At 42.4% G+C, this 25179-nt stretch overlaps 1 protein-coding gene across 1 annotated transcript in view; it reads left to right on the forward strand.

The window, feature by feature from the left end:
* Positions 1 to 269: 269 nt before the first annotated feature.
* LOC120042766 (tumor necrosis factor receptor superfamily member 16-like) overlaps positions 270 to 25179 on the forward strand; it is a 54378-nt gene continuing 29468 nt past the window's right edge. The window contains exons 1-2 of the mRNA XM_038987567.1: positions 270 to 515; positions 6361 to 6523. Of these exons, the coding sequence (XP_038843495.1) occupies positions 477 to 515; positions 6361 to 6523 (202 nt within the window). The 5' untranslated portion in view covers positions 270 to 476. The remainder of the gene's footprint in view (positions 516 to 6360; positions 6524 to 25179) is intronic.

A 25179-nucleotide genomic window follows, 5' to 3' on the forward strand; every position in this document is an offset into this window, starting at 1 on the left:
TTTGGGCTTAATGCGGTAAATTTGAAGTCTACAAATGATTTGTAATTATGTTCTTGCCCCCCAACCTTCCACTCAAGAAAAAGTTGACGCGCGTCTGAATCTAGTTGATGATCCCAGGTGTAGATCGTGCAAGTCGTCTACTGTAGAAGTCACAGGGTAAATCGGGAAAGAGTGGACGTGCCTCTCTTCAGTTCGTGCACGACTCTTGCCTCCGCAGTGCACTGCTGGATAGCGCTCAGTACAGTCAGTCTGCGCCGGGACGCTGCACGCACGCACTAGTGACCTGCCAATGCGACGCATCTCACTCTCAAAAGGTCTCGAACGCTACACGGCAGCGAAGAGCATGGGGAATTGACTGCGGACTCATTGATAAAGAATTGCCACTGGAATTAAAATGAACAATTCGTCCTGTATGTTCCTTTGCAGTATCCATTTAGTATAGTCTATTTGTTTATGACACTGTAGGAAACCGAAGCATGGCGGGTACCTTATCATTGGTGATGTTGTTTGGAGTGGTGAGTAGTGGCATGATTTATAACTCTGATTTCATAAAGATATATTTCATTTTGATTGAATAGGTAGCATGGGAGAAACGTGTTCATTGTTTGCATTTTATTACTTTGCGTTATAACACTGTAGTTGTAGTGGACTGGGGATCCCTGCACTGTCCCTCGTATTTCTCCATCTAATGCTGGCAAATTAGTCACGATACTAATCTGAGGAGAACTGCTGGAGGGAAGGTGCTTATCAGCCCCCCCCCCCCATCTCAGAACTGATCATAATAAACCGGAATGTGTGTTTTCTAATAACAGTTATAGTTCCCCATGCTCTTCATCTGAATCCTTTATAGAACAACCACCCTGGAAGGTTTTCATAGGCAGGTGCCGTAGCCCAAGGTTCCTTTTACAATGTAGGATTTCATAGCAGGTCCATCCATTCAAAAACTGTGATAAGATCACATACGGACTGAAATGAAAGGCTTTGTCAGTCATCGGTAAATATGCATACTCAGTGTTGGGGAAACTACTCAGAAAATATAGTTTACCAAGCTACCAATTACTTAATTTGCTACATTAAAGCTACCCTTAAAACAAATATCGTTTACTGAACTAAAGTTACTTTGAAAAAGTAGTTCACTACATCCAAACTAGTTCTTAAAAAACGTTCATATGTGCACCTGAAATGCCATAGATAACAAATTGCAATTGAGGTCATATGTTAACAGAATGTGTCGTTTAGCCTGAGAAACAAAAAAACGAACGTTTCAAGTGAGAATTAGTCAGGTCTAATGCTGAAAAAAAGAAAATGATTGCCTACTTCACCCATATACCCAGTTTAACTTCTTCCAGTGTCAAGTAATTGGTAGCTTGGTAAAATATATTTTCAGAGTAGCTTCCCCAACACTGAGTATGCATATATGAAACAGATCTGTGCCATTTACTGATGACTGATCAAACCCTTAACATTTCAGTCCGTATGTGATCTAATAACAGTTTTAATGCATGAACCTGTTATGAAATCCTAAAATACCCATATTTTCACTTTTTTTGGCAGTAGGCTTCTGTTGAAGTGGAGGTAGTGACTTATCTGAAGTTCATAAAGTTTTGAGCAATTCATGACATGCATGTGAATTTTGGATAGTTGGGTGATGATAATGATAATGGTGATGGGGATGATTACAAACTATTTGCTATTATTTGGTGAGTGGCTGTCATAGGCTAATCCTCCTGATATTTCAAGACCTGCTGGTCTAATAAGGCTTGTTCATTCACTCACCACGTGAACAGCCCTCTACATTACTCAGGAGCAGTCTGTTTTGATAGCTTCTTTACAACATTGTGGTAGTATAGAGCATGTTTGTAGAATTAGATTCAGAAATAGTCTCTACTCGGGGAGAGTGCAAAGCAGGCATCTCAAGGCTGGGGATGTGACCTGGTGTGTGTATGTGTGTGTGTTTGCGTGTGTGTGTGTGTGTGTGTGTGTGTGTGTGTGTGTGTGTTTGCGTGTGTGTGTGTGTGTGTGTGTGTGTGTGTGTGTGTGTGTGTGTGTGTGTGTGTGTGTGAGGGCATTGCCTTATTCTACACGTTTGAGTTAAAGACTTAAAGCCAATTTATGCTTGATCCGAAAATGTGGTCGGAGGATGGTGGTGTGATGCAATTGCGGAGTCTACGGAGGGGAGGCACGCAGAGACAAAAATGAGCTCCGTACCGCGTCGCTGTGCGCGTCTCAAATTTTGTGACAATGCGGAGGGCTCCGTATAGCTCCTCATTGACATGATTGGTTGATGATAGGTACAGTTGATGACGGAAGTTTACATACACCTTAGCCAAATACATTTAAACTCAGTTTTTCACTATTCCTGACATTTAATCATAGTAAAAATTCCCTGTCTTAGGTCAGTTAGGATCACCACTTTATTTTAAGAATGTGAAATGTCAGAATAATAGTAGAGAGAATGATTTATTTCAGCTTTTATTTCTTTCATCACATTCCCAGTGGGTCAGAAGTTTACATACACTCAATTAGTATTTGGTAGCATTGCCTTTAAATTGTTTAACTTGGGTCAAACGTTTTGGGTAGTCTTCCACAAGCTTCCCACAATAAGTTGGGTGAATTTTGGTCCATTCCTCCTGACAGAGCTGGTGTAACTGAGTCAGGTTTGTAGGCCTCCTTAATCACACACACTTTTTCAGTTCTGCCGACAAATGTTCTATAGGATTGAGGTTAGGGCTTTATGATGGCCACTCCAATACCTTGACTTTGCTGTCCTTAAGCCATTTTGCCACAACTTTGGAAGAATGCTTGGGGTCATTGTCCATTTGGAAGATCCATTTGCGTCCAAGTTTTAACTTCGTGACTGATGTTTTGAGATGTTGCTTCAATATATCCACATAATTTCCCCTCATGATGCCATCTATTTTGTGAAGTGCACCAGTCCCTCCTGCAGCAAAGCACCCCCACAACATGATGCTGCCACCCTCATGCTTCACAGTTGGGATGGTGTTCTTTGGCTTGCAAACGTCCCCCTTTTTCCTACAAACATAACAATGGTTATTATGGCCAAACAGTTATATAAAAAGTATGATCTTTGTCCCCATGTGCAGTTGCAAACCGTAGTCTGGCTTTTTTATGGCGGTTTTGGAGCAGTGCCTTCTTCCTTGCTGAGCGGCCTTTCAGGTTATGTCGATATAGGACTCATTTTACTGTGGATATAGATACTTTTGTACCTGTTTCCTCCAGCATCTTCACAAAGTCCTTTGCTGTTGTTCTTGAATTGATTTTCACTTTTCGCACCAAAGTACGTTCATCTCTAGGAGACAGAGCGCATCTCCTTCCTGAGCAGTATGATGGCTGCGTGGTCCCATGGTGTTTATACTTGCCTACTATTGTTTGTACAGATGAACGTGGTACCTTCAGGCGTTTGGAAATTGCTCCCAAGGATGAACCAGACTTGTGGAGGTCAACAATAGTTTTTCTGAGGTCTTTGCTGATTTCTTTTGATTTTCCCATGATGTCAAGCAAAGAGGCACTGAGTTTGAAGGTAAGCCTTGAAATACATCCACAGGTACACCTCCAATTGACTCAAATGATGTCAATAAGCCTATCAGAAGCTTCTAAAGCCATGACATACTTTTAGGAATTTTCCAAGCTGTTTAAAGGCACAGTCAACTTAGTGTATGTAAACTTCTGACCCACTGGAATTGTGATACAGTGAATTATAAGTGAAATAATCTGTCTGTAAACAATTGTTGGAAAAATTACGTGTGTCATGCACAAAGTAGATGTCCTAACCAACTTGACAAAACTATAGTTTGTTAACAAGAAATCTGTGGAGTGGTTGAAAACGAGTGTTAATGACTCCAACATGAGTGCATGTAAACTTCCCACTTCAACTGTAGGTCAGGAGGTCCTGTATAAACACAAACTGACTTCCTTGACAACTTCCTTCACAACAGTTCTGCGCTGCTCCGCTAAGCTCAAGAAGTATGAATACCCTGACTTCTGCAGAGGCCATATCACCCTAAATGCTGCACGGCCAATGCAGACGTCAGATTGACCATGTAGCACCTTTCAGTCACTCAGATCATGTTGAGAGTAGCAGGCTCCTTATCAGAGGTGAAGCTGGTAAATTGCCAGTTTATTTCACTGACAAGATGCACACAAATACAGATAAACTTGGGGGTTTGGGCGTCATTCCAAGTTCACATTCCCCGACCTGGTGATTATAGTGTAAGACCATATTCAAATAAAAACAGGTTTAGTGCAAAGGTTTGCATAAATTAGTAAGGATAAGAAAATATGCTGATGTGTGGTTTAACAATGCTTTGGGCAATTCTCCAACAGAGAGAGACATGCCAAGAGTAGAGGGGTCACAGGCACAACTTTCACTGGGGACGGGGGGGATTCTGAAATTGCATTTTTGTCCTCCTCAGTTTTATCATTGGATTGTGGTACAAAACAAGGCAACGGTGTGCTTTAGGACAATACAGAGAAGATAGAGAGAGCGAAGAGAGAGAGGGAGAAATGTACAGAGCGGATGAGAGTCGATCGACAGAGAGAGAGAGAGAGAGAGAGAGAGAGCTGTGCTGGCGGCTGCTCTCAGTGCATCTGTTTCTGAATGAAAGCAGGGGCTGAGGGAGGGGGAGAGAGGGGGACAGTTAAAGAGAGAGAGAAGGCATCTCAGTGAGAGAGAGAGACCAGCAGTTTTTCTTAGTAAAATGTGAGGCATTAAACATGAAAGCATTTCAGTCTAATGGTTTTGATGATTATGACTTCAGAATGTGCTTCACATTATTGTTTCCTTATTTAAATGTATTGTATGTATGAAAAAATGCTTTAGTCCTGTGCCTGTGAAGCTGTTTGGCATTTATATCAGAGTGAGAGAGAGGAAGTGACAGCGAGAGGGAGAGTGGAGAGAGGCAGTGAGAAAAAGAGTGGAAATAAAGAGACAGAGAGAAGATTGTGTGTAGCAGGAAGCAGCATGTGTGTATGCCTTTGCGTGCGTGTGGGAATTTATAGTTTTAAGTTGCGCAATATGAGGACTTGTTATGCAAATTCCAGAGAGGAATCTGTCTTTTACCACACCTAGCAATTAGAGAGAAAAACAAGGACGTTAACTCTCCCAGGCCCTCCATCAACAGTACTGAGTCTGACCAATAGCCCCGTAGACAGTTCCGTTTGTCTTGGCCTTAAAGAAAAAGTGAAGCTCCTCAAATGCTTTACTTCTCGAAACAGTCCCGCCTGGAGTATTCAACTAACATTTGCACTACAAGCGAATAAATAAGGATGAGAGTAACCCCTATGGGGAAGAAAACACAAATCAAGTATTAGAAAAACAAAGGTAGATCTTCTCCTTATAAATGAATGGGTTGGCCTCCCGGGTGGCGCAGTGGTCTAGGGCACTGCATCGCAGCGCTAGCTGCGCCACCAGAGTCTCTGGGTTCGCGCCCAGGCTCTGTCGCAGCCGGCCGCGACCGGGAGGTCCGTGGGGCGACGCACAATTGGCCCAGCGTCGTCCGGGGTAGGGAGGGTTTGGCCGGTAGGGATATCCTTGTCTCATCGCGCTCCAGCGACTCCTGTGGCGGGCCGGGCGCAGTGCGCGCTAACCAAGGGGGCCAGGTGCACGGTGTTTCCTCCGACACATTGGTGCGGCTGGCTTCCGGGTTGGAGTTAACTGTGTTAAGAAGCGGTTGGGTTGTGCTTCGGAGGACGCATGGCTTTCGACCTTCGTCTCTCCCGAGCCCGTACGGGAGTTGTAGCGATGAGACAAGATAGTAATTACTAGCGATTGGATACCACGAAAAGGGGATAACATTTTTTTTTAAATAAAAAAATAAAAAAATGAATGGGTTCAGGAGACTTTGTAAACACCCGGCAGACTGACAGCTTCAGTGTAAAGGGCAGTGGGCTGGACATGGATGATCAGAACAGGAATTCTGGGGGGAAGTGTGTGTGTGTGCATGTGTGTGTGTGTGCACGAGTGTGTGCATGCATGGGTGTGTGTGTGTATGGGGAGGATATATTGAAGTGCTAACATGCAACATGAGGTTGTGCATTAGGCACATATGTTTTCGGTGTTACTTGGACCAGTCATGGGTGAGCACCTTGAGGCTTGCCTTTATGTGCCTTTAAAGGCTTTCTGAGGATGGGACAATGTATTGCTCTGTAGAAGAATTTGTCTCTGATTTAGATGAAGACAAAATTATTTATTGCGAATCATGATACGAGGTTAGATTAGGAACATGATTGTAATACGCATCTGGCTGTCATTTTTGCCTTCAAAACATTCCCCTCTATGAGCCAGTATTATGGATGACCTTTGCTTTAACACCCTTCTGTCTGTTCCTCTGTCTGTGCCAGGTTGGGGTATTGGTGGCTTCTAAGACGGAGCGGGCGGTGCAGGTGCCCTGTGAGTCAGGCCAGTACACCAAGGGTGGAGAGTGCTGCGAGGTGTGCCCACCTGGAGAGGGGGTGGTGAGGAGGTGTGGTGCCAACCAGACCGTCTGCGCCCAGTGCCTAGACAGTGAGTTCATCCTTCAAATGTACACATCTATACAGACATACTGTATTATGCACATGCACACAGGCATGCACACACAGCTATTTTCAGGTGCACAACTAGAGGTTTTCTTCTGGATCAAAAAGGGGCTTAGGTGGTAGGCATGGCAGGGGGCGCGGTTGGCCCGTCGGCGCGTCATAATTTTAGAAGCTCCCATCTTGGCGGGGTAAAGAATGGCTAATGTTGTGTTCTTTTGCTCAAACATAATAACAAAATCTATAATGCTAAATTCATTGTTTTTAGAATTTTCAATTCTCCCTGACTGTCTAGTTTTTATTTTGGGGATTGTTAGTTCTCAATGATTATGTTATCAAAAAATATAAGGTCCATTATCTTTTTTACACACTTTATGTCTGGTTTTAGTCATTTAAGTACATACTGAAAGTGTTTTTATATCCCAAAAATATATTTTAAAAAGTATATATACAGTATTTTAGAACTTTTTTTTACACTGTTTGGACTTAGCCACCTCAATGATTTCAATGGCAGAAAAATCCCTGAACTACACATTTCACCTTATATGCACTCATTTACACCACCAACGGCAATTTACACATTAATACCCCACCGTCTAAAACCATCCAATCAAAACAGAAAAAAGCCTGAACAAAATGTTACTGTCCAATTTGCACATTACTAAAAAAAGCCTTCTGTCCCTGCTTTAATAGCAAAGTGTTCTTTATAAACAGGCAGGGGTTCCTATGTTTGATGGCTGTAAGTGGGGCCAAATGTGTTCACTTACAACTCAGGCTGAAACCCATTAGCACTGATTCAGAGGGAGGATAAAACGGGACGGGAGAGGTGCCAATGTTGTGCTAGAACGTCCTACAGAGAGGAAGAGCCTTTATGCAAACATACATATACACTTCATCTTAGGGTTTGTTTCACCATTTTCCCTCTCTTTCTCTTTCACTCTCTTTCTATTGTTGTCCTTTACAGTAATTAAGATGCATAGTAGAAGTTAATGTGTAGTTCTCATAGGTCACTGCATAGCATAGAAATAGAATCCAGAGAGAGAAAGTCAGCTGGATTCTACAGCACTTCTATAAGTCAAAATGTAGTTCTCAAAGGTCACTGCATGGTTGTGGTGGATGAGCAGAATGTCAGAGTGCATTGTGACTCATGATTGGTGTCAGGTCTGCTCTATTGACTGAGTCGTACAAATAGGATCTTCTTTCACAACTGTGACAATTCACAGACAAAGTATTCTTCAGTTGAGGTCCTTTACAAATCCCAGAAATGCCAGTGTCTTCCAACACAATTTGAGCAGGACACAGAACAGACGAGGTCTAAAATTAGATCAATTAAGTAATTTAGTCAGAAGATGGCCTGTGTTGCTGCTTGATATAGTATTACCATAACAAGCTCCTACAGACACAACACTAGCCTGGGATGCCTGTGAACTGCTGCCCAACAATGTGTAAAGACATGGCATGCACATATTATTTAATGTAACCTCCAAACATTCCTGGAACTTGGCAGTTTAAGATCAAAGTCTCATCCACAGCAGCTGGTCAGGTGGTGAACAGCCAACCAGACAGTGTACATAGAGAGGTAAAAGAACAACTGGAAGGGAGGGGATGAGGAATGGAGACTAATTCATCATTATTATCAGCAAATTACACAAAGTGATGGATTACAGCAGGAAACTGGAGCCACTTGGCTTCTCTGCAAAAGCAGCAGAGACATCCTAATATGGACTTGTATTCTAAGTTTTGACTGAACCCTGCCCTAAGAGTCCTTCATTTATAAATTAAAATGTATAAATGCTGTCACTTTTTTCATGGGAAATGATAAACCACTACTGAGCGCTCCACTCTCATCCCCTACCAGTCTTTATGTGACTCATCGGCTGTAACGGGGACAAAAACTGGTCTGAGGGAGCATCAAGCAACAAAGAGCAGGGTCTGCTCATTCATCTTGCATGGTGTTACATGACTGCATCTTTACACATTTAAACAGACTAATTATACCAGTGCGCCGCACCCATTTAAAATCCTACACAGGGATGCAGAAAACAATGTTGTCAGTGTTGTCCCATCGCTGCAACTCCTGTACGGACTCAGGGGAGGGGAAGGTCGAGAGCCAGGCGTCCTCCGAAACACGACGCCACCAAGCCGCACTGCTTCTTGACACACTGCTCGCTTAACCCGGAAGTCAGCCGCACCTCATGGGTCTCCTGTCGCGGCCAGCTGCTATACAGCCCGGGATCGAATCCGGATCTGTAGTGACACCTCTAGTACTGCGATGCAGTGCCTTAGACCGCTGCGCCACTCGGGAAGCCCTAGAAAACAATTATCTTGAGCCACGATACAGACATGGTATCAATAATGTGGTAAACATTCCACAATTTAGCAGAATTGCATTAGTTTGTGACAATTTGAGTCAATTTACAATTGTTCTCTGCCTGTCCGTTTTTGTTAGTCCCAATAAAATGTTAATGTGCTTGATGCATCCCTGAAACACTAACAAAGATGGGGCCTGAGAGTGTTATAAATGGATGTCAGTGGCTGAAAACACAGACCTTTACCTGAATAACAAAAGCTATATACGTAGATAGAAGCAGTATTTCATAAAGCGCAGGTATTAATATTTTAAAAGGTGACAAAACATTCAGAGCATCCATTTCCTGTTTCATGGCAAATATGGGTGAATCTTTATTTACCTCTTCTTCCTCTCTGGATACTCTACTTCCTGTCCTGCTAACACCTCCCCTCCTCATTGCCCTATCCTTTCAGGTCTAGGCGCCTGCCAACGTCAGCACCGCTGAAATATTTATCAGTCCTTTCCACTTTCTCTCTCTCTCTGCCTGTCATGGGACACAGCACATCCAGAGCTGCTTCTCAGTGAAGCATCACAAAGGGGGCTGCAACTGACTGGGGATCAGTGGGGATGGAGAGAGAAAAGGCCAGTCAATAAAGTGTTTAGAAAGTCCTCTGACTGAATGGGGTTCAGTTGGGGATTTAGAGAGAGAGGGAAAGAGAGAGAGACAGAGAGAGAGAAGGACATAGAGAGAGGAGAACCACAGCTTCCTTAGTCAATGGAGTGTGTAAAAGAGGACTGACTGATTGTGGATCAGTGGGTAATGGGGGGAATGAGGAGAAATTAGTTTGAGACTCCTCTGTGGCTCCTACAGCGGAAACTACTGCATTACTCCACTGACCCCAGAACAACACTAGGTGAGCTAATGAGGGATAACACATAACTGTCACCAGATATGACTTCGCTTTTTAACATCCTAATAATAGCATTATAGGAACGTTAATAATACCCTAAACAGATGTTGTAAACCTTGGGGTCGAGCCAAGCAGATCACTGAAGCGTGGCGATAATTACACACTGTTAAATACATGTTTCAAGTTTTAAAAGACAAATAGAAACCGGCATGCAGGTTTCAGAACATTTAACGTATAGCCCTACAGAGAAACAAGAGCCAGTGAAAGGTCAGTATGTTATGTTAGCATAGCAGAAGAGAGAAAAGAGTTAAGGAAGGAAAGCTGTCTGACATTAGTGGGGAAATGGCCATTGGCCACGGTCCACTAGAAGAACACAGCAGGATAGTGCTGAAAATGGAGAAGATGAAAGAGGATGGACACAGGAGAAACTTAAGGATGTCCAGACCTGCATTATTAATGATGCTAATCTAATGGGGTCGAAACACTTCGATGTGAGAGGAGAGGCCTTCTCAGGCTGAATTGGCACATTTACACTACATCCATCAGCCTTCAATCACTAACTGCTGACAGGATCATACTGCTAGATATCTAGAGGAGGGTGGTCAGGTTGACAGGAACCATGAGGATCATATTCAGGAAGAGAGGAAAGATGTTGCTAACCGTAATGTTCTACATGGTCTCAGGTGGTGACGGGCATGGTAACTGATTTTTACCCTCCCTCCCTCCCTCCCTCCCTCCCTCCCTCCCTCCCTCCCTCCCTCCCTCCCTCCCTCCCTCCCTCCCTCCCTCCAACATGTGCGTGGTTCTGGAGCATACGGTCACGTTTAGACATGTTTATATACAATGACTGCATAGGGATTTATGCATGCGAGCTAAAATTAGGTAGAGGCCTGTTGCACTGCGGGATAATTGGGGAGGTTGAGGAAAGGTTGTACCGTCAAGCCTGACTGAAAAGAAAACAAAGGCTCTGAGTCCTACTTCAAATCATTATTTACCCTAAGGTCAGTTATTTTTCCGCCAGATCGAAGGCCCCGCTCATTCAGTCAATGTCAGAGCTGCTCTGCTACCTCTAGCCAGAGCCATATAAAGAGACCAGACCACCATCTGAAACACTCACTGCCAAACTGGACCTGGGCTACCACCTGTCAGTGGAGGGAGCTCAACCTCAGGTCTCTCCATTGCTCTGTCACATGTTCCCTGATTCTTATGAATCATATGAATTTATATTTACTATTTGATGGTCTTTTTGATGGTCTGTAACATGTTGTCATGTTTGGATCATCCAATTTTGGACCATCGTCAATGTTTTTCACTGTGTTACCTCAAATGGTTGGAGTTGGAAACCCAGAGGAAATAACATCCTGTTCTCACAGTATGAGCCTGTTTAATCCAATCCTGTTCTCACAGTATGAGCCTGTTTAATCCAATCCTGTTCTCACAGTATGAGCCTGTTTTATCCAATCCTGTTCTCACAGTATGAGCCTGTTTAATCCAATCCTGTTCTCACAGTATGAGCCTGTTTTATCCAATCCTGTTCTCACAGTATGAGCCTGTTTTATCCAATCCTGTTCTCACAGTATGAGCCTGTTTTATCCAATCCTGTTCTCACAGTATGAGCCTGTTTTATCCAATCCTGTTCTCACAGTATGAGCCTGTTTTATCCAATCCTGTTCTCACAGTATGAGCCTGTTTTATCCAATCCTGTTCTCACAGTATGAGCCTGTTTAATCCAATCCTGTTCTCACAGTATGAGCCTGTTTAATAACATCCTGTTCTCACAGTATGAGCCTGTTTAATCCAATCCTGTTCTCACAGTATGAGCCTGTTTTATCCAATCCTGTTCTCACAGTATGAGCCTGTTTAATCCAATCCTGTTCTCACAGTATGAGCCTGTTTAATCCAATCCTGTTCTCACAGTATGAGCCTGTTTAATCCAATCCTGTTCTCACAGTATGAGCCTGTTTAATCCAATCCTGTTCTCACAGTATGAGCCTGTTTTACCCAATCCTGTTCTCACAGTATGAGCCTGTTTAATCCAATCCTGTTCTCACAGTATGAGCCTGTTTTATCCAATCCTGTTCTCACAGTATGAGCCTGTTTTATCCAACCCTGTTCTCACAGTATGAGCCTGTTTTATCCAATCCTGTTCTCACAGTATGAGCCTGTTTTATCCAATCCTGTTCTCACAGTATGAGCCTGTTTTATCCAATCCTGTTCTCACAGTATGAGCCTGTTTAATCCAATCCTGTTCTCACAGTATGAGCCTGTTTTATCCAATCCTGTTCTCACAGTATGAGCCTGTTTTATCCAATCCTGTTCTCACAGTATGAGCCTGTTTAATAACATCCTGTTCTCACAGTATGAGCCTGTTTTACCCAATCCTGTTCTCACAGTATGAGCATGTTTTATCCAATCCTGTTCTCACAGTATGAGCCTGTTTTATCCAATCCTGTTCTCACAGTATGAGCCTGTTTTATCCAATCCTGTTTTCACAGTATGAGCCTGTTTTATCCAATCCTGTTCTCACAGTATGAGCCTGTTTTATCCAATCCTGTTCTCACAGTATGAGCCTGTTTTATCCAATCCTGTTCTCACAGTATGAGCCTGTTTTATCCAATCCTGTTCTCACAGTATGAGCCTGTTTAATAACATCCTGTTCTCACAGTATGAGCCTGTTTAATCCAATCCTGTTCTCACAGTATGAGCCTGTTTAATCCAATCCTGTTCTCACAGTATGAGCCTGTTTAATCCAATCCTGTTCTCACAGTATGAGCCTGTTTAATAACATCCTGTTCTCACAGTATGAGCCTGTTTAATCCAATCCTGTTCTCACAGTATGAGCCTGTTTTATCCAATCCTGTTCTCACAGTATGAGCCTGTTTTACCCAATCCTGTTCTCACAGTATGAGCCTGTTTAATAACATCCTGTTCTCACAGTATGAGCCTGTTTTATCCAATCCTGTTCTCACAGTATGAGCCTGTTTTATCCAATCCTGTTCTCACAGTATGAGCCTGTTTAATCCAATCCTGTTCTCACAGTATGAGCCTGTTTTATCCAATCCTGTTCTCACAGTATGAGCCTGTTTTACCCAATCCTGTTCTCACAGTATGAGCCTGTTTAATCCAATCCTGTTCTCACAGTATGAGCCTGTTTTACCCAATCCTGTTCTCACAGTATGAGCCTGTTTAATCGAATCCTGTTCTCACAGTATGAGCCTGTTTAATCCAATCCTGTTCTCACAGTATGAGCCTGTTTTATCCAATCCTGTTCTCACAGTATGAGCCTGTTTTACCCAATCCTGTTCTCACAATATGAGCCTGTTTAATCCAATCCTGTTCTCACAGTATGAGCCTGTTTAATCCAATCCTGTTCTCACAGTATGAGCCTGTTTTATCCAATCCTGTTCTCACAGTATGAGCCTGTTTTATCCAATCCTGTTCTCACAGTATGAGCCTGTTTAATCCAATCCTGTTCTCACAGTATGAGCCTGTTTTATCCAATCCTGTTCTCACAGTATGAGCCTGTTTTATCCAATCCTGTTCTCACAGTATGAGCCTGTTTAATAACATCCTGTTCTCACAGTATGAGCCTGTTTTACCCAATCCTGTTCTCACAGTATGAGCCTGTTTTATCCAATCCTGTTCTCACAGTATGAGCCTGTTTTATCCAATCCTGTTCTCACAGTATGAGCCTGTTTTATCCAATCCTGTTTTCACAGTATGAGCCTGTTTTATCCAATCCTGTTCTCACAGTATGAGCCTGTTTTATCCAATCCTGTTCTCACAGTATGAGCCTGTTTTATCCAAACCTGTTCTCACAGTATGAGCCTGTTTTATCCAATCCTGTTCTCACAGTATGAGCCTGTTTAATAACATCCTGTTCTCACAGTATGAGCCTGTTTAATCCAATCCTGTTCTCACAGTATGAGCCTGTTTAATCCAATCCTGTTCTCACAGTATGAGCCTGTTTAATCCAATCCTGTTCTCACAGTATGAGCCTGTTTAATAACATCCTGTTCTCACAGTATGAGCCTGTTTAATCCAATCCTGTTCTCACAGTATGAGCCTGTTTTATCCAATCCTGTTCTCACAGTATGAGCCTGTTTTACCCAATCCTGTTCTCACAGTATGAGCCTGTTTAATAACATCCTGTTCTCACAGTATGAGCCTGTTTTATCCAATCCTGTTCTCACAGTATGAGCCTGTTTTATCCAATCCTGTTCTCACAGTATGAGCCTGTTTAATCCAATCCTGTTCTCACAGTATGAGCCTGTTTTATCCAATCCTGTTCTCACAGTATGAGCCTGTTTTACCCAATCCTGTTCTCACAGTATGAGCCTGTTTAATCCAATCCTGTTCTCACAGTATGAGCCTGTTTTACCCAATCCTGTTCTCACAGTATGAGCCTGTTTAATCCAATCCTGTTCTCACAGTATGAGCCTGTTTAATCCAATCCTGTTCTCACAATATGAGCCTGTTTAATCCAATCCTGTTCTCACAGTATGAGCCTGTTTAATCCAATCCTGTTCTCACAGTATGAGCCTGTTTAATCCAATCCTGTTCTCACAGTATGAGCCTGTTTTATCCAATCCTGTTCTCACAGTATGAGCCTGTTTAATCCAATCCTGTTCTCACAGTATGAGCCTGTTTAATAACATCCTGTTCTCACAGTATGAGCCTGTTTAATCCAATCCTGTTCTCACAGTATGAGCCTGTTTAATCCAATCCTGTTCTCACAGGATGAGCCTGTTTAATCCAATCCTGTTCTCACAGTATGAGCCTGTTTAATCCAATCCTGTTCTCACAGTATGAGCCTGTTTAATAACATCCTGTTCTCACAGTATGAGCCTGTTTAATCCAATCCTGTTCTCACAGTATGAGCCTGTTTTATCCAATCCTGTTCTCACAGTATGAGCCTGTTTAATCCAATCCTGTTCTCACAGCATGAGCCTGTTTAATCCAATCCTGTTCTCACAGTATGAGCCTGTTTAATAACATCCTGTTCTCACAGTATGAGCCTGTTTAATCCAATCCTGTTCTCACAGTATGAGCCTGTTTTATCCAATCCTGTTCTCACAGTATGAGCCTGTTTAATCCAATCCTGTTCTCACAGTATGAGCCTGTTTTACCCAATCCTGTTCTCACAGTATGAGCCTGTTTAATCCAATCCTGTTCTCACAGTATGAGCCTGTTTAATAACATCCTGTTCTCACAGTATGAGCCTGTTTAATCCAATCCTGTTCTCACAGTATGAGCCTGTTTTATCCAATCCTGTTCTCACAGTATGAGCCTGTTTTACCCAATCCTGTTCTCACAGTATGAGCCTGTTTAACCCAATCCTGTTCTCACAGTATGAGCCTGTTTTACCCAATCCTGTTCTCACAGTATGAGCCTGTTTTATCCAATCCTGTTCTCACAGTATGAGCCTGTTTTACCCAATCCTGTTCTCACAGTATGAGCCTGTTTTATCCAATCCTGTTCTCACAGTATGAGCCTGTTTTACCCAATCCTGTTCTCACAGTATGAGCCTGTTTTATCCAATCCTGTTCTCACAGTATGAGCCTGTTTTATCCAATCCTGTTTTATCCAATCCTGTTCTCACAGTATGAGCCTATTTTATCCAATCCTGTTCTCACAGTATGAGCCTGTTTTATCCAATCCTGTTCTCACAGTATGAGCCTGTTTTACCCAATCCTGTTCTCACAGTATGAGCCTGTTTTATCCAATCCTGTTCTCACAGTATGAGCCTGTTTTATCCAATCCTGTTTTATCCAATCCTGTTCTCACAGTATGAGCCTGTTTAATCCAATCCTGTTCTCACAGTATGAGCCTATTTTATCCAATCCTGTTCTCACAGTATGAGCCTATTTTATCCAATCCTGTTCTCACAGTATGAGCCTTTTTTATCCAATCCTGTTCTCACAGTATGAGCCTGTTTAATCCAATCCTGTTCTCACAGTATGGGCCTGTTTTATCCAATCCTGTTCTCACAGTATGAGCCTGTTTTATCCAATCCTGTTCTCACAGTATGAGCCTGTCTAATCCAATCCCGTTCTCACAGTATGGGCCTGTTTTATCCAATCCTGTTCTCACAGTATGAGCCTGTTTTATCCAATCCTGTTCTCACAGTATGAGCCTTTTTTATCCAATCCTGTTCTCACAGTATGAGCCTGTTTAATCCAATCCTGTTCTAACAGTATGAACCTGTTTTATCCAATTCTGTTCTCACAGTATGAGCCTGTTTAATCCAATCCTGTTCTCACAGTATGAGCCTGTTTTATCCAATCCTGTTCTCACAGTATGAGCCTGTTTTATCCAATCCTGTTCTCACAGTATGAGCCTGTTTTATCCAATCCTGTTCTATCCAATCCTGTTCTCACAGTATGAGCCTGTTTAATCCAATCCTGTTCTCACAGTATGAGCCTATTTTATCCAATCCTGTTCTCACAGTATGAGCCTATTTTATCCAATCCTGTTCTCACAGTATGAGCCTTTTTTATCCAATCCTGTTCTCACAGTATGAGCCTGTTTAATCCAATCCTGTTCTCACAGTATGGGCCTGTTTTATCCAATCCTGTTCTCACAGTATGAGCCTGTTTTATCCAATCCTGTTCTCACAGTATGAGCCTGTTTAATCCAATCCCGTTCTCACAGTATGGGCCTGTTTTATCCAATCCTGTTCTCACAGTATGAGCCTGTTTTATCCAATCCTGTTCTCACAGTATGAGCCTTTTTTATCCAATCCTGTTCTCACAGTATGAGCCTGTTTAATCCAATCCTGTTCTAACAGTATGAACCTGTTTTATCCAATTCTGTTCTCACAGTATGAGCCTGTTTAATCCAATCCTGTTCTCACAGTATGAGCCTGTTTTATCCAATCCTGTTCTCACAGTATGAGCCTGTTTTATCCAATCCTGTTCTCACAGTATGAGCCTGTTTTATCCAATCCTGTTCTATCCAATCCTGTTCTCACAGTATGAGCCTGTTTAATAACATCCTGTTCTCACAGTATGAGCCTGTTTTACCCAATCCTGTTCTCACAGTATGAGCCTGTTTTACCCAATCCTGTTCTCACAGTATGGGCCTGTTTAATCCAATCCTGTTCTCACAGTATGGGCCTGTTTTATCCAATCCTGTTCTCACAGTATGAGCCTGTTTTATCCAATCCTGTTCTCACAGTATGAGCCTGTTTAATCCAATCCCGTTCTCACAGTATGGGCCTGTTTTATCCAATCCTGTTCTCACAGTATGAGCCTGTTTTATCCAATCCTGTTCTCACAGTATGAGCCTTTTTTATCCAATCCTGTTCTCACAGTATGAGCCTGTTTAATCCAATCCTGTTCTAACAGTATGAACCTGTTTTATCCAATTCTGTTCTCACAGTATGAGCCTGTTTAATCCAATCCTGTTCTCACAGTATGAGCCTGTTTTATCCAATCCTGTTCTCACAGTATGAGCCTTTTTTATCCAATCCTGTTCTCACAGTATGAGCCTGTTTTATCCAATCCTGTTCTATCCAATCCTGTTCTCACAGTATGAGCCTGTTTAATAACATCCTGTTCTCACAGTATGAGCCTGTTTTACCCAATCCTGTTCTCACAGTATGAGCCTGTTTAATAACATCCTGTTCTCACAGTATGAGCCTGTTTTACCCAATCCTGTTCTCACAGTATGGGCCTGTTTTATCCAATCCTGTTCTCACAGTATGAGCCTGTTTTATCCAATCCTGTTCTCACAGTATGAGCCTGTTTTATCCAATCCTGTTCTCACAGTATGAGCCTGTTTTACCCAATCCTGTTCTCACAGTATGAGCCTGTTTTATCCAATCCTGTTCTCACAGTATGAGCCTGTTTTATCCAATCCTGTTCTCACAGTATGGGCCTGTTTTATCCAATCCTGTTCTCACAGTATGGGCCTGTTTTATCCAATCCTGTTCTCACAGTATGAGCCTGTTTAATCCAATCCTGTTCTCACAGTATGAGCCTGTTTTACCCAATCCTGTTCTCACAGTATGAGCCTGTTTTATCCAATCCTGTTCTCACAGTATGAGCCTGTTTTATCCAATCCTGTTCTCACAGTATGAGCCTGTTTAATCCAATCCTGTTCTCACAGTATGAGCCTGTTTTATCCAATCCTGTTCTCACAGTATGAGCCTGTTTAATCCAATCCTGTTCTCACAGTATGAGCCTGTTTAATCCAATCCTGTTCTCACAGTATGAGCCTGTTTAATCCAATCCTGTTCTCACAGTATGAGCCTGTTTTATCCAATCCTGTTCTCACAGTATGAGCCTGTTTAATCCAATCCTGTTCTCACAGTATGAGCCTGTTTAATCCAATCCTGTTCTCACAGTATGAGCCTGTTTAATCCAATCCTGTTCTCACAGTATGAGCCTGTTTAATCCAATTATGTTCTCACAGTATGAGCCTGTTTAATCCAATCCTGTTCTCACAGTATGAGCCTGTTTAATCCAATCCTTTTCTCACAGTATGAGCCTGTTTTATCCAATCCTGTTCTCACAGTATGAGCCTGTTTAATCCAATCCTGTTCTCACAGTATGAGCCTGTTTTATCCAATCCTGTTCTCACAGTATGAGCCTGTTTAATCCAATCCTGTTCTCACAGTATGAGCCTGTTTAATCCAATCCTGTTCTCACAGTATGAGCCTGTTTTATCCAATCCTGTTCTCACAGTATGAGCCTGTTTAATCCAATCCTGTTCTCACAGTATGAGCCTGTTTTATCCAATCCTGTTCTCACAGTATGAGCCTGTTTTATCCAATCCTGTTCTCACAGTATGAGCCTGTTTCATCCAATCCTGTTCTCACAGTATGAGCCTGTTTAATCCAATCCTGTTCTCACAGTATGAGCCTGTTTTACCCAATCCTGTTCTCACAGTATGAGCCTGTTTTATCCAATCCTGTTCTCACAGTATGAGCCTGTTTTATCCAATCCTGTTCTCACAGTATGAGCCTGTTTAATCCAATCCTGTTCTCACAGTATGAGCCTGTTTTATCCAATCCTGTTCTCACAGTATGAGCCTGTTTAATCCAATCCTGTTCTCACAGTATGAGCCTGTTTAATCCAATCCTGTTCTCACAGTATGAGCCTGTTTAATCCAATCCTGTTCTCACAGTATGAGCCTGTTTTATCCAATCCTGTTCTCACAGTATGAGCCTGTTTAATCCAATCCTGTTCTCACAGTATGAGCCTGTTTAATCCAATCCTGTTCTCACAGTATGAGCCTGTTTAATCCAATCCTGTTCTCACAGTATGAGCCTGTTTAATCCAATTATGTTCTCACAGTATGAGCCTGTTTAATCCAATCCTGTTCTCACAGTATGAGCCTGTTTAATCCAATCCTTTTCTCACAGTATGAGCCTGTTTTATCCAATCCTGTTCTCACAGTATGAGCCTGTTTAATCCAATCCTGTTCTCACAGTATGAGCCTGTTTTATCCAATCCTGTTCTCACAGTATGAGCCTGTTTAATCCAATCCTGTTCTCACAGTATGAGCCTGTTTAATCCAATCCTGTTCTCACAGTATGAGCCTGTTTTATCCAATCCTGTTCTCACAGTATGAGCCTGTTTAATCCAATCCTGTTCTCACAGTATGAGCCTGTTTTATCCAATCCTGTTCTCACAGTATGAGCCTGTTTTATCCAATCCTGTTCTCACAGTATGAGCCTGTTTCATCCAATCCTGTTCTCACAGTATGAGCCTGTTTAATCCAATCCTGTTCTCACAGTATGAGCCTGTTTTATCCAATCCTGTTCGCACAGTATGAGCCTGTTTTATCCAATCCTGTTCTCACAGTATGAGCCTGTTTAATCCAATCCTGTTCTCACAGTATGAGCCTGTTTAATCCAATCCTGTTCTCACAGTATGAGCCTGTTTAATCCAATCCTGTTCTCACAGTATGAGCCTGTTTAATCCAATCCTGTTCTCACAGTATGAGCCTGTTTTATCCAATCCTGTTCTCACAGTATGAGCCTGTTTTATCCAATCCTGTTCTCACAGTATGAGCCTGTTTAATCCAATCCTGTTCTCACAGTATGAGCCTGTTTAATCCAATCCTGTTCTCACAGTATGAGCCTGTTTAATCCAATCCTGTTCTCACAGTATGAGCCTGTTTTATCCAATCCTGTTCTCACAGTATGAGCCTGTTTTATCCAATCCTGTTCTCACAGTATGAGCCTGTTTAATCCAATCCTGTTCTCACAGTATGAGCCTGTTTTATCCAATCCTGTTCTCACAGTATGAGCCTGTTTTATCCAATCCTGTTCTCACAGTATGAGCCTGTTTAATCCAATCCTGTTCTCACAGTATGAGCCTGTTTAATCCAATCCTGTTCTCACAGTATGAGCCTGTTTTATCCAATCCTGTTCTCACAGTATGAGCCTGTTTTATCCAATCCTGTTCTCACAGTATGAGCCTGTTTAATCCAATCCTGTTCTCACAGTATGAGCCTGTTTAATCCAATCCTGTTCTCACAGTATGAGCCTGTTTTATCCAATCCTGTTCTCACAGTATGAGCCTGTTTTATCCAATCCTGTTCTGTTTATCCTCCACTAATGTTGCCGTTACCTCTCACATTCTCTGTTTCCACTGTGTTTAAAGTAAGGGAGATGACACCCTGTGTTGTCAGGTAGTAAGCTGTGCTGCTGTTTACAAGGTGTTAGAGATATTAGGCTCAGCCTGTGCTAGTGTTTACATGCTGGAGGAGCTTCCAAGGCAAGGCAAGTGCTGGGACATTGCTGCAGGGCTTTTCACACCAGCAATACGCTCTCTCTCTCTTACTGAACACAACAACAACTGCCATCCAACACTTCTCACTGCTTGTCCTGGCACGCACGCACGCAGGCAGGCAGGCAGGCAGGCAGGCAGGCAGGCAGGCAGGCAGGCAGGCAGGCAGGCAGGCAGGCAGGCAGGCAGGCAGGCAGGCAGGCAGGCAGGCAGGCAGGCAGGCAGGCAGGCAGGCAGGCAGGCAGGCAGGCAGGCAGGCAGGCAGGCAGGCAGGCAGGCAGGCAGGCAGGCACACACACACACACACACACACACTACTCTCACGCAGATGCAGACACACAAAAACATGCATCACTTGCTGTTTCTAATAGCAAGGGAAGCCTCTAAAGCTCTACATTGAACAGATTGCAGAAGATGCCTCCTCTCTCCTGTTCCCCATTTAGAAGAGCATCACACAGGAGTACAGAGGGATTTGGGGAACCCTATATCCGGTGGGGATCCCGCTGTTCTGTTATTCAAACCAGCCTGCCCCTCCTCTCCACCATCTCCTCCTCTCCTCTCTTATCCTCTCCTCTCTTATCCTCTCCTCTCTTATCCTCTCCTCTCTTATCCTGTCCTCCTCTCCACCCTCTCCTCTCTTATCCTCTCCTCTCCTCATCTCTTCCCTCTCCTCTCTCATCCTCCCTCTCCTCCTCTCCCGCCAAACATCACTCTCATCTCCTACAGCCACGAAAATAACAGACTCTATGAATAATTCAGCAGGGTTCCAATTATATCTGAAAAAAATTCTATAAGAACATGCAATATTAATGGATGACTTTGTACCGCTAAGAACTCTCAGCATGAGAATAACCCAGTTTGGGGTCAACACCTTCATGGCTCAACTTCTAGCACCAACATTCCTGAAGAGCACATTCTACTAATGGAACTTCATAAAGACAACTACAACTGGCTCAGCAAATAGTCATCAGGGGCCTCCTTTATAAACATTGCGTAGCTACAAAATATACCACAAAACATGCGTGCGCCAGTTTGGACGCAAAAGTTGTCATTTATAAAAAGTGAACTTGGCTTGAGAATGTGCTTTCCTCCACGCACATTTTCTATTAGTTGTAGTATTGTATTGCAAGCAGGCAAGTAAGTATGTTGTGCAAATGGGGGATATGAGGACACACATTCATAAAAACATAATAACAAGATGCAACCATTTGCTGTTAGTGAGAAGAACGAAATCAATGTGTTTTATTTTTGGAATTGAAATCAAGACATTGTTGACAAGTCCACAACAATTGGCCACTGTTTTCTCTGTCAGAAAGTGTCACAGTTCTTTACAGCCAGATACAGCATAAATACTGTCCTTTACAGCCTGATACAGCATAAATTACTGCCCTTTACAGCCAGATACAGCATAAATACTGTCCTTTACAGCCTGATACAGCATAAATTACTGCCCTTTACAGCCAGATACAGCATAAATACTGTCCTTTACAGCCTGATACAGCATAAATTACTGCCCTTTACAGCCAGATACAGCATAAATTACTGCCCTTTACAGCCAGATACAGCATAAATTACTGCCCTTTACAGCCACATACAGCATAAATACTGTCCTTTACAGCCACATACAGCATAAATTACTGCCCTTTACAGCCAGATACAGCATAAATTACTGCCCTTTACAGCCAGATACAGCATAAATTACTGCCCTTTACAGCCAGATACAGCATAAATTACTGCCCTTTACAGCTAGATACAGCATAAATTACTGCCCTTTACAGCCAGATACAGCATAAATTACTGCCCTTTACAGCCAGATACAGCATAAATTACTGCCCTTTACAGCCAGATACAGCATAAATTACTGCCCTTTACAGCCAGATACAGCATAAATTACTGCCCTTTACAGCCAGATACAGCATAAATTACTGCCCTTTACAGCCAGATACAGCATAAATTACTGCCCTTTACAGCCAGATACAGCATAAATTACTGCCCTTTACAGCCAGATACAGCATAAATTACTGCCCTTTACAGCCAGATACAGCATAAATTACTGCCCTTTACAGCCAGATACAGCATAAATTACTGCCCTTTACAGCCTGATACAGCATAAATTACTGCCCTTTACAGCCAGATACAGCATAAATACTGTCCTTTACAGCCTGATACAGCATAAATTACTGCCCTTTACAGCCAGATACAGCATAAATTACTGCCCTTTACAGCCAGATACAGCATAAATTACTGCCCTTTACAGCCACATACAGCATAAATACTGTCCTTTACAGCCACATACAGCATAAATTACTGCCCTTTACAGCCAGATACAGCATAAATTACTGCCCTTTACAGCCAGATACAGCATAAATTACTGCCCTTTACAGCCAGATACAGCATAAATTACTGCCCTTTACAGCTAGATACAGCATAAATTACTGCCCTTTACAGCCAGATACAGCATAAATTACTGCCCTTTACAGCCAGATACAGCATAAATTACTGCCCTTTACAGCCAGATACAGCATAAATTACTGCCCTTTACAGCCAGATACAGCATAAATTACTGCCCTTTACAGCCAGATACAGCATAAATTACTGCCCTTTACAGCCAGATACAGCATAAATTACTGCCCTTTACAGCCAGATACAGCATAAATTACTGCCCTTTACAGCCAGATACAGCATAAATTACTGCCCTTTACAGCCAGATACAGCATAATTACTGCCCTTTACAGCCAGATACAGCATACATGACTGCCCTTTACAGCCAGATACAGCATACATGACTGCCCTTTACAGCCAGATACAGCATACATGACTGCCCTTTACAGCCAGATACAGCATAAATTACTGCCATTTACAGCCAGATACAGCATAAATACTGTCCTTTACAGCCAGATACAGCATAAATTACTGCCCTTTACAGCCAGATACAGCATAAATTACTGCCCTTTACAGCCAGATACAGCATAAATACTGTCCTTTACAGCCAGATACAGCATAAATTACTGTCCTTTACAGCCAGATACAGCATAAATTACTGCCCTTTACAGCCAGATACAGCATACATTACTGCCCTTTACAGCCAGATACAGCATACATTACTGCCCTTTACAGCCAGATACAGCATACATTACTGCCCTTTACAGCCAGATACAGCATAAATTACTGCCCTTTACAGCCAGATACAGCATAAATGACTGAAAAAGATGAATACATTCTTCCTACACAGTAAATATACCGGTAGCTTGTGTAAAAGACTTGACAATATGGGTATAGGCTACAGTATTACTGTGCGATAGGAGCGTGACATCTCAGAGACCCAAGGCAGGAGATACTGAAGAAACACAATAAAATATTGATCAACAAAACAATTAGTCTTTTGCAAAGAAGTGTGGGCTGTAGCATTTTAATTAAAACATTTTTGAATATACAATCAATAAAGTGTTTGGCACTCGATATAGGCAGCATGCATGTTTAGTTTGAAAAAGTCACTGTAAAAGACTAAAACATTCTGCCCACACCTCTACAGAAATGTGATCAAATTCGCCATTGCTCTTTCTTTTAGAAACTGCTGTCCCATGGTCTAATTCCAACAGTTCCAAATCATGCAGCAAATAAAGGGTGTTGGAGGGTGTTATAGTCAGGTGAATGGAGGGCGTTTTCCTGGCAGAGTTATAATGCTTGTTCACACACGCACACTTTCATGACAAGTCTGATTTACAATGGGAAACATGCGTATGGCGTGCACTAAGTTTATACATCTCAATATTGTTAGACGTAAGTATTCTTTTCAGAAATAGCTTGAAACATACTTTAAAATTATGAAGAGTGGCCAAGCATCAAATGATCAGTGATCATTTGTGCCAAACCCAGCTTGAATACTTTGAATACTAACTTTGAATACAGGCCATCTCATCGTCTGTTCAGAGCAGTAGAGAGCTATATGATTACAGTGCAGTCGGTACAGTCCACACAGAGATCAATCTAGTAATGAGCGCGGCGGGCTTCAGACTCCTTCCTCAACAAGAGCACCTTTCATGTCTCGGAACACAAATCATCCAGAGCCCACTGGATCACTGTGTCCCCCCTCTCGATGAACACAGCAGCAGTAAACATGATTCATGTCATTAGACTGACTGTCTCTCTCTCTCTCATCTCCTCCTCATATACATTTTTCCTCTCCTCCCTCCCTCCATCCCCCTTCCCCTTCACCCCTCTGTCTCATTTTTTAAATATTTTTTATTTATTTCACCTTTATTTAACCAGGTAGGCAAGTTGTGAACAAGTTCTCAATTGCGACCTGGCCAAGATAAAGCAAAGCAGTTCGACACATACAACAACACACATGGAGTAAAACAAACATACAGTCAATAATACAGTAGAAAAATAAGTCAATATACAATGTGAGCAAATGAGGTGAGATAAGGGAGGTAAAGGCAACAAAAAAAAGGCCATGGGTGCGAAGTAAATACAATATAGCAAGTAAAACACTGGAATGGTAGATTTGCAGTGGAAGAATGTGCAAAGTAGAGATATAAATAATGGGGTGCAAAGGAGCAAAATAAATAAATACAGTAGGGGGAGAGGTAGTTGTTTGGGCTAAATTATAGATGGGCTATGTACAGGTGCAGTAATCTGTGAGCTGCTCTGACAGTTGGTGCTTAAAGCTAGTGAGGGAGATAAGTGTTTCCAGTTTCAG

Source organism: Salvelinus namaycush, unplaced genomic scaffold, assembly GCF_016432855.1.
Source record: "Salvelinus namaycush isolate Seneca unplaced genomic scaffold, SaNama_1.0 Scaffold771, whole genome shotgun sequence".
NCBI classification, from domain to species: Eukaryota; Metazoa; Chordata; class Actinopteri; order Salmoniformes; family Salmonidae; genus Salvelinus; species Salvelinus namaycush.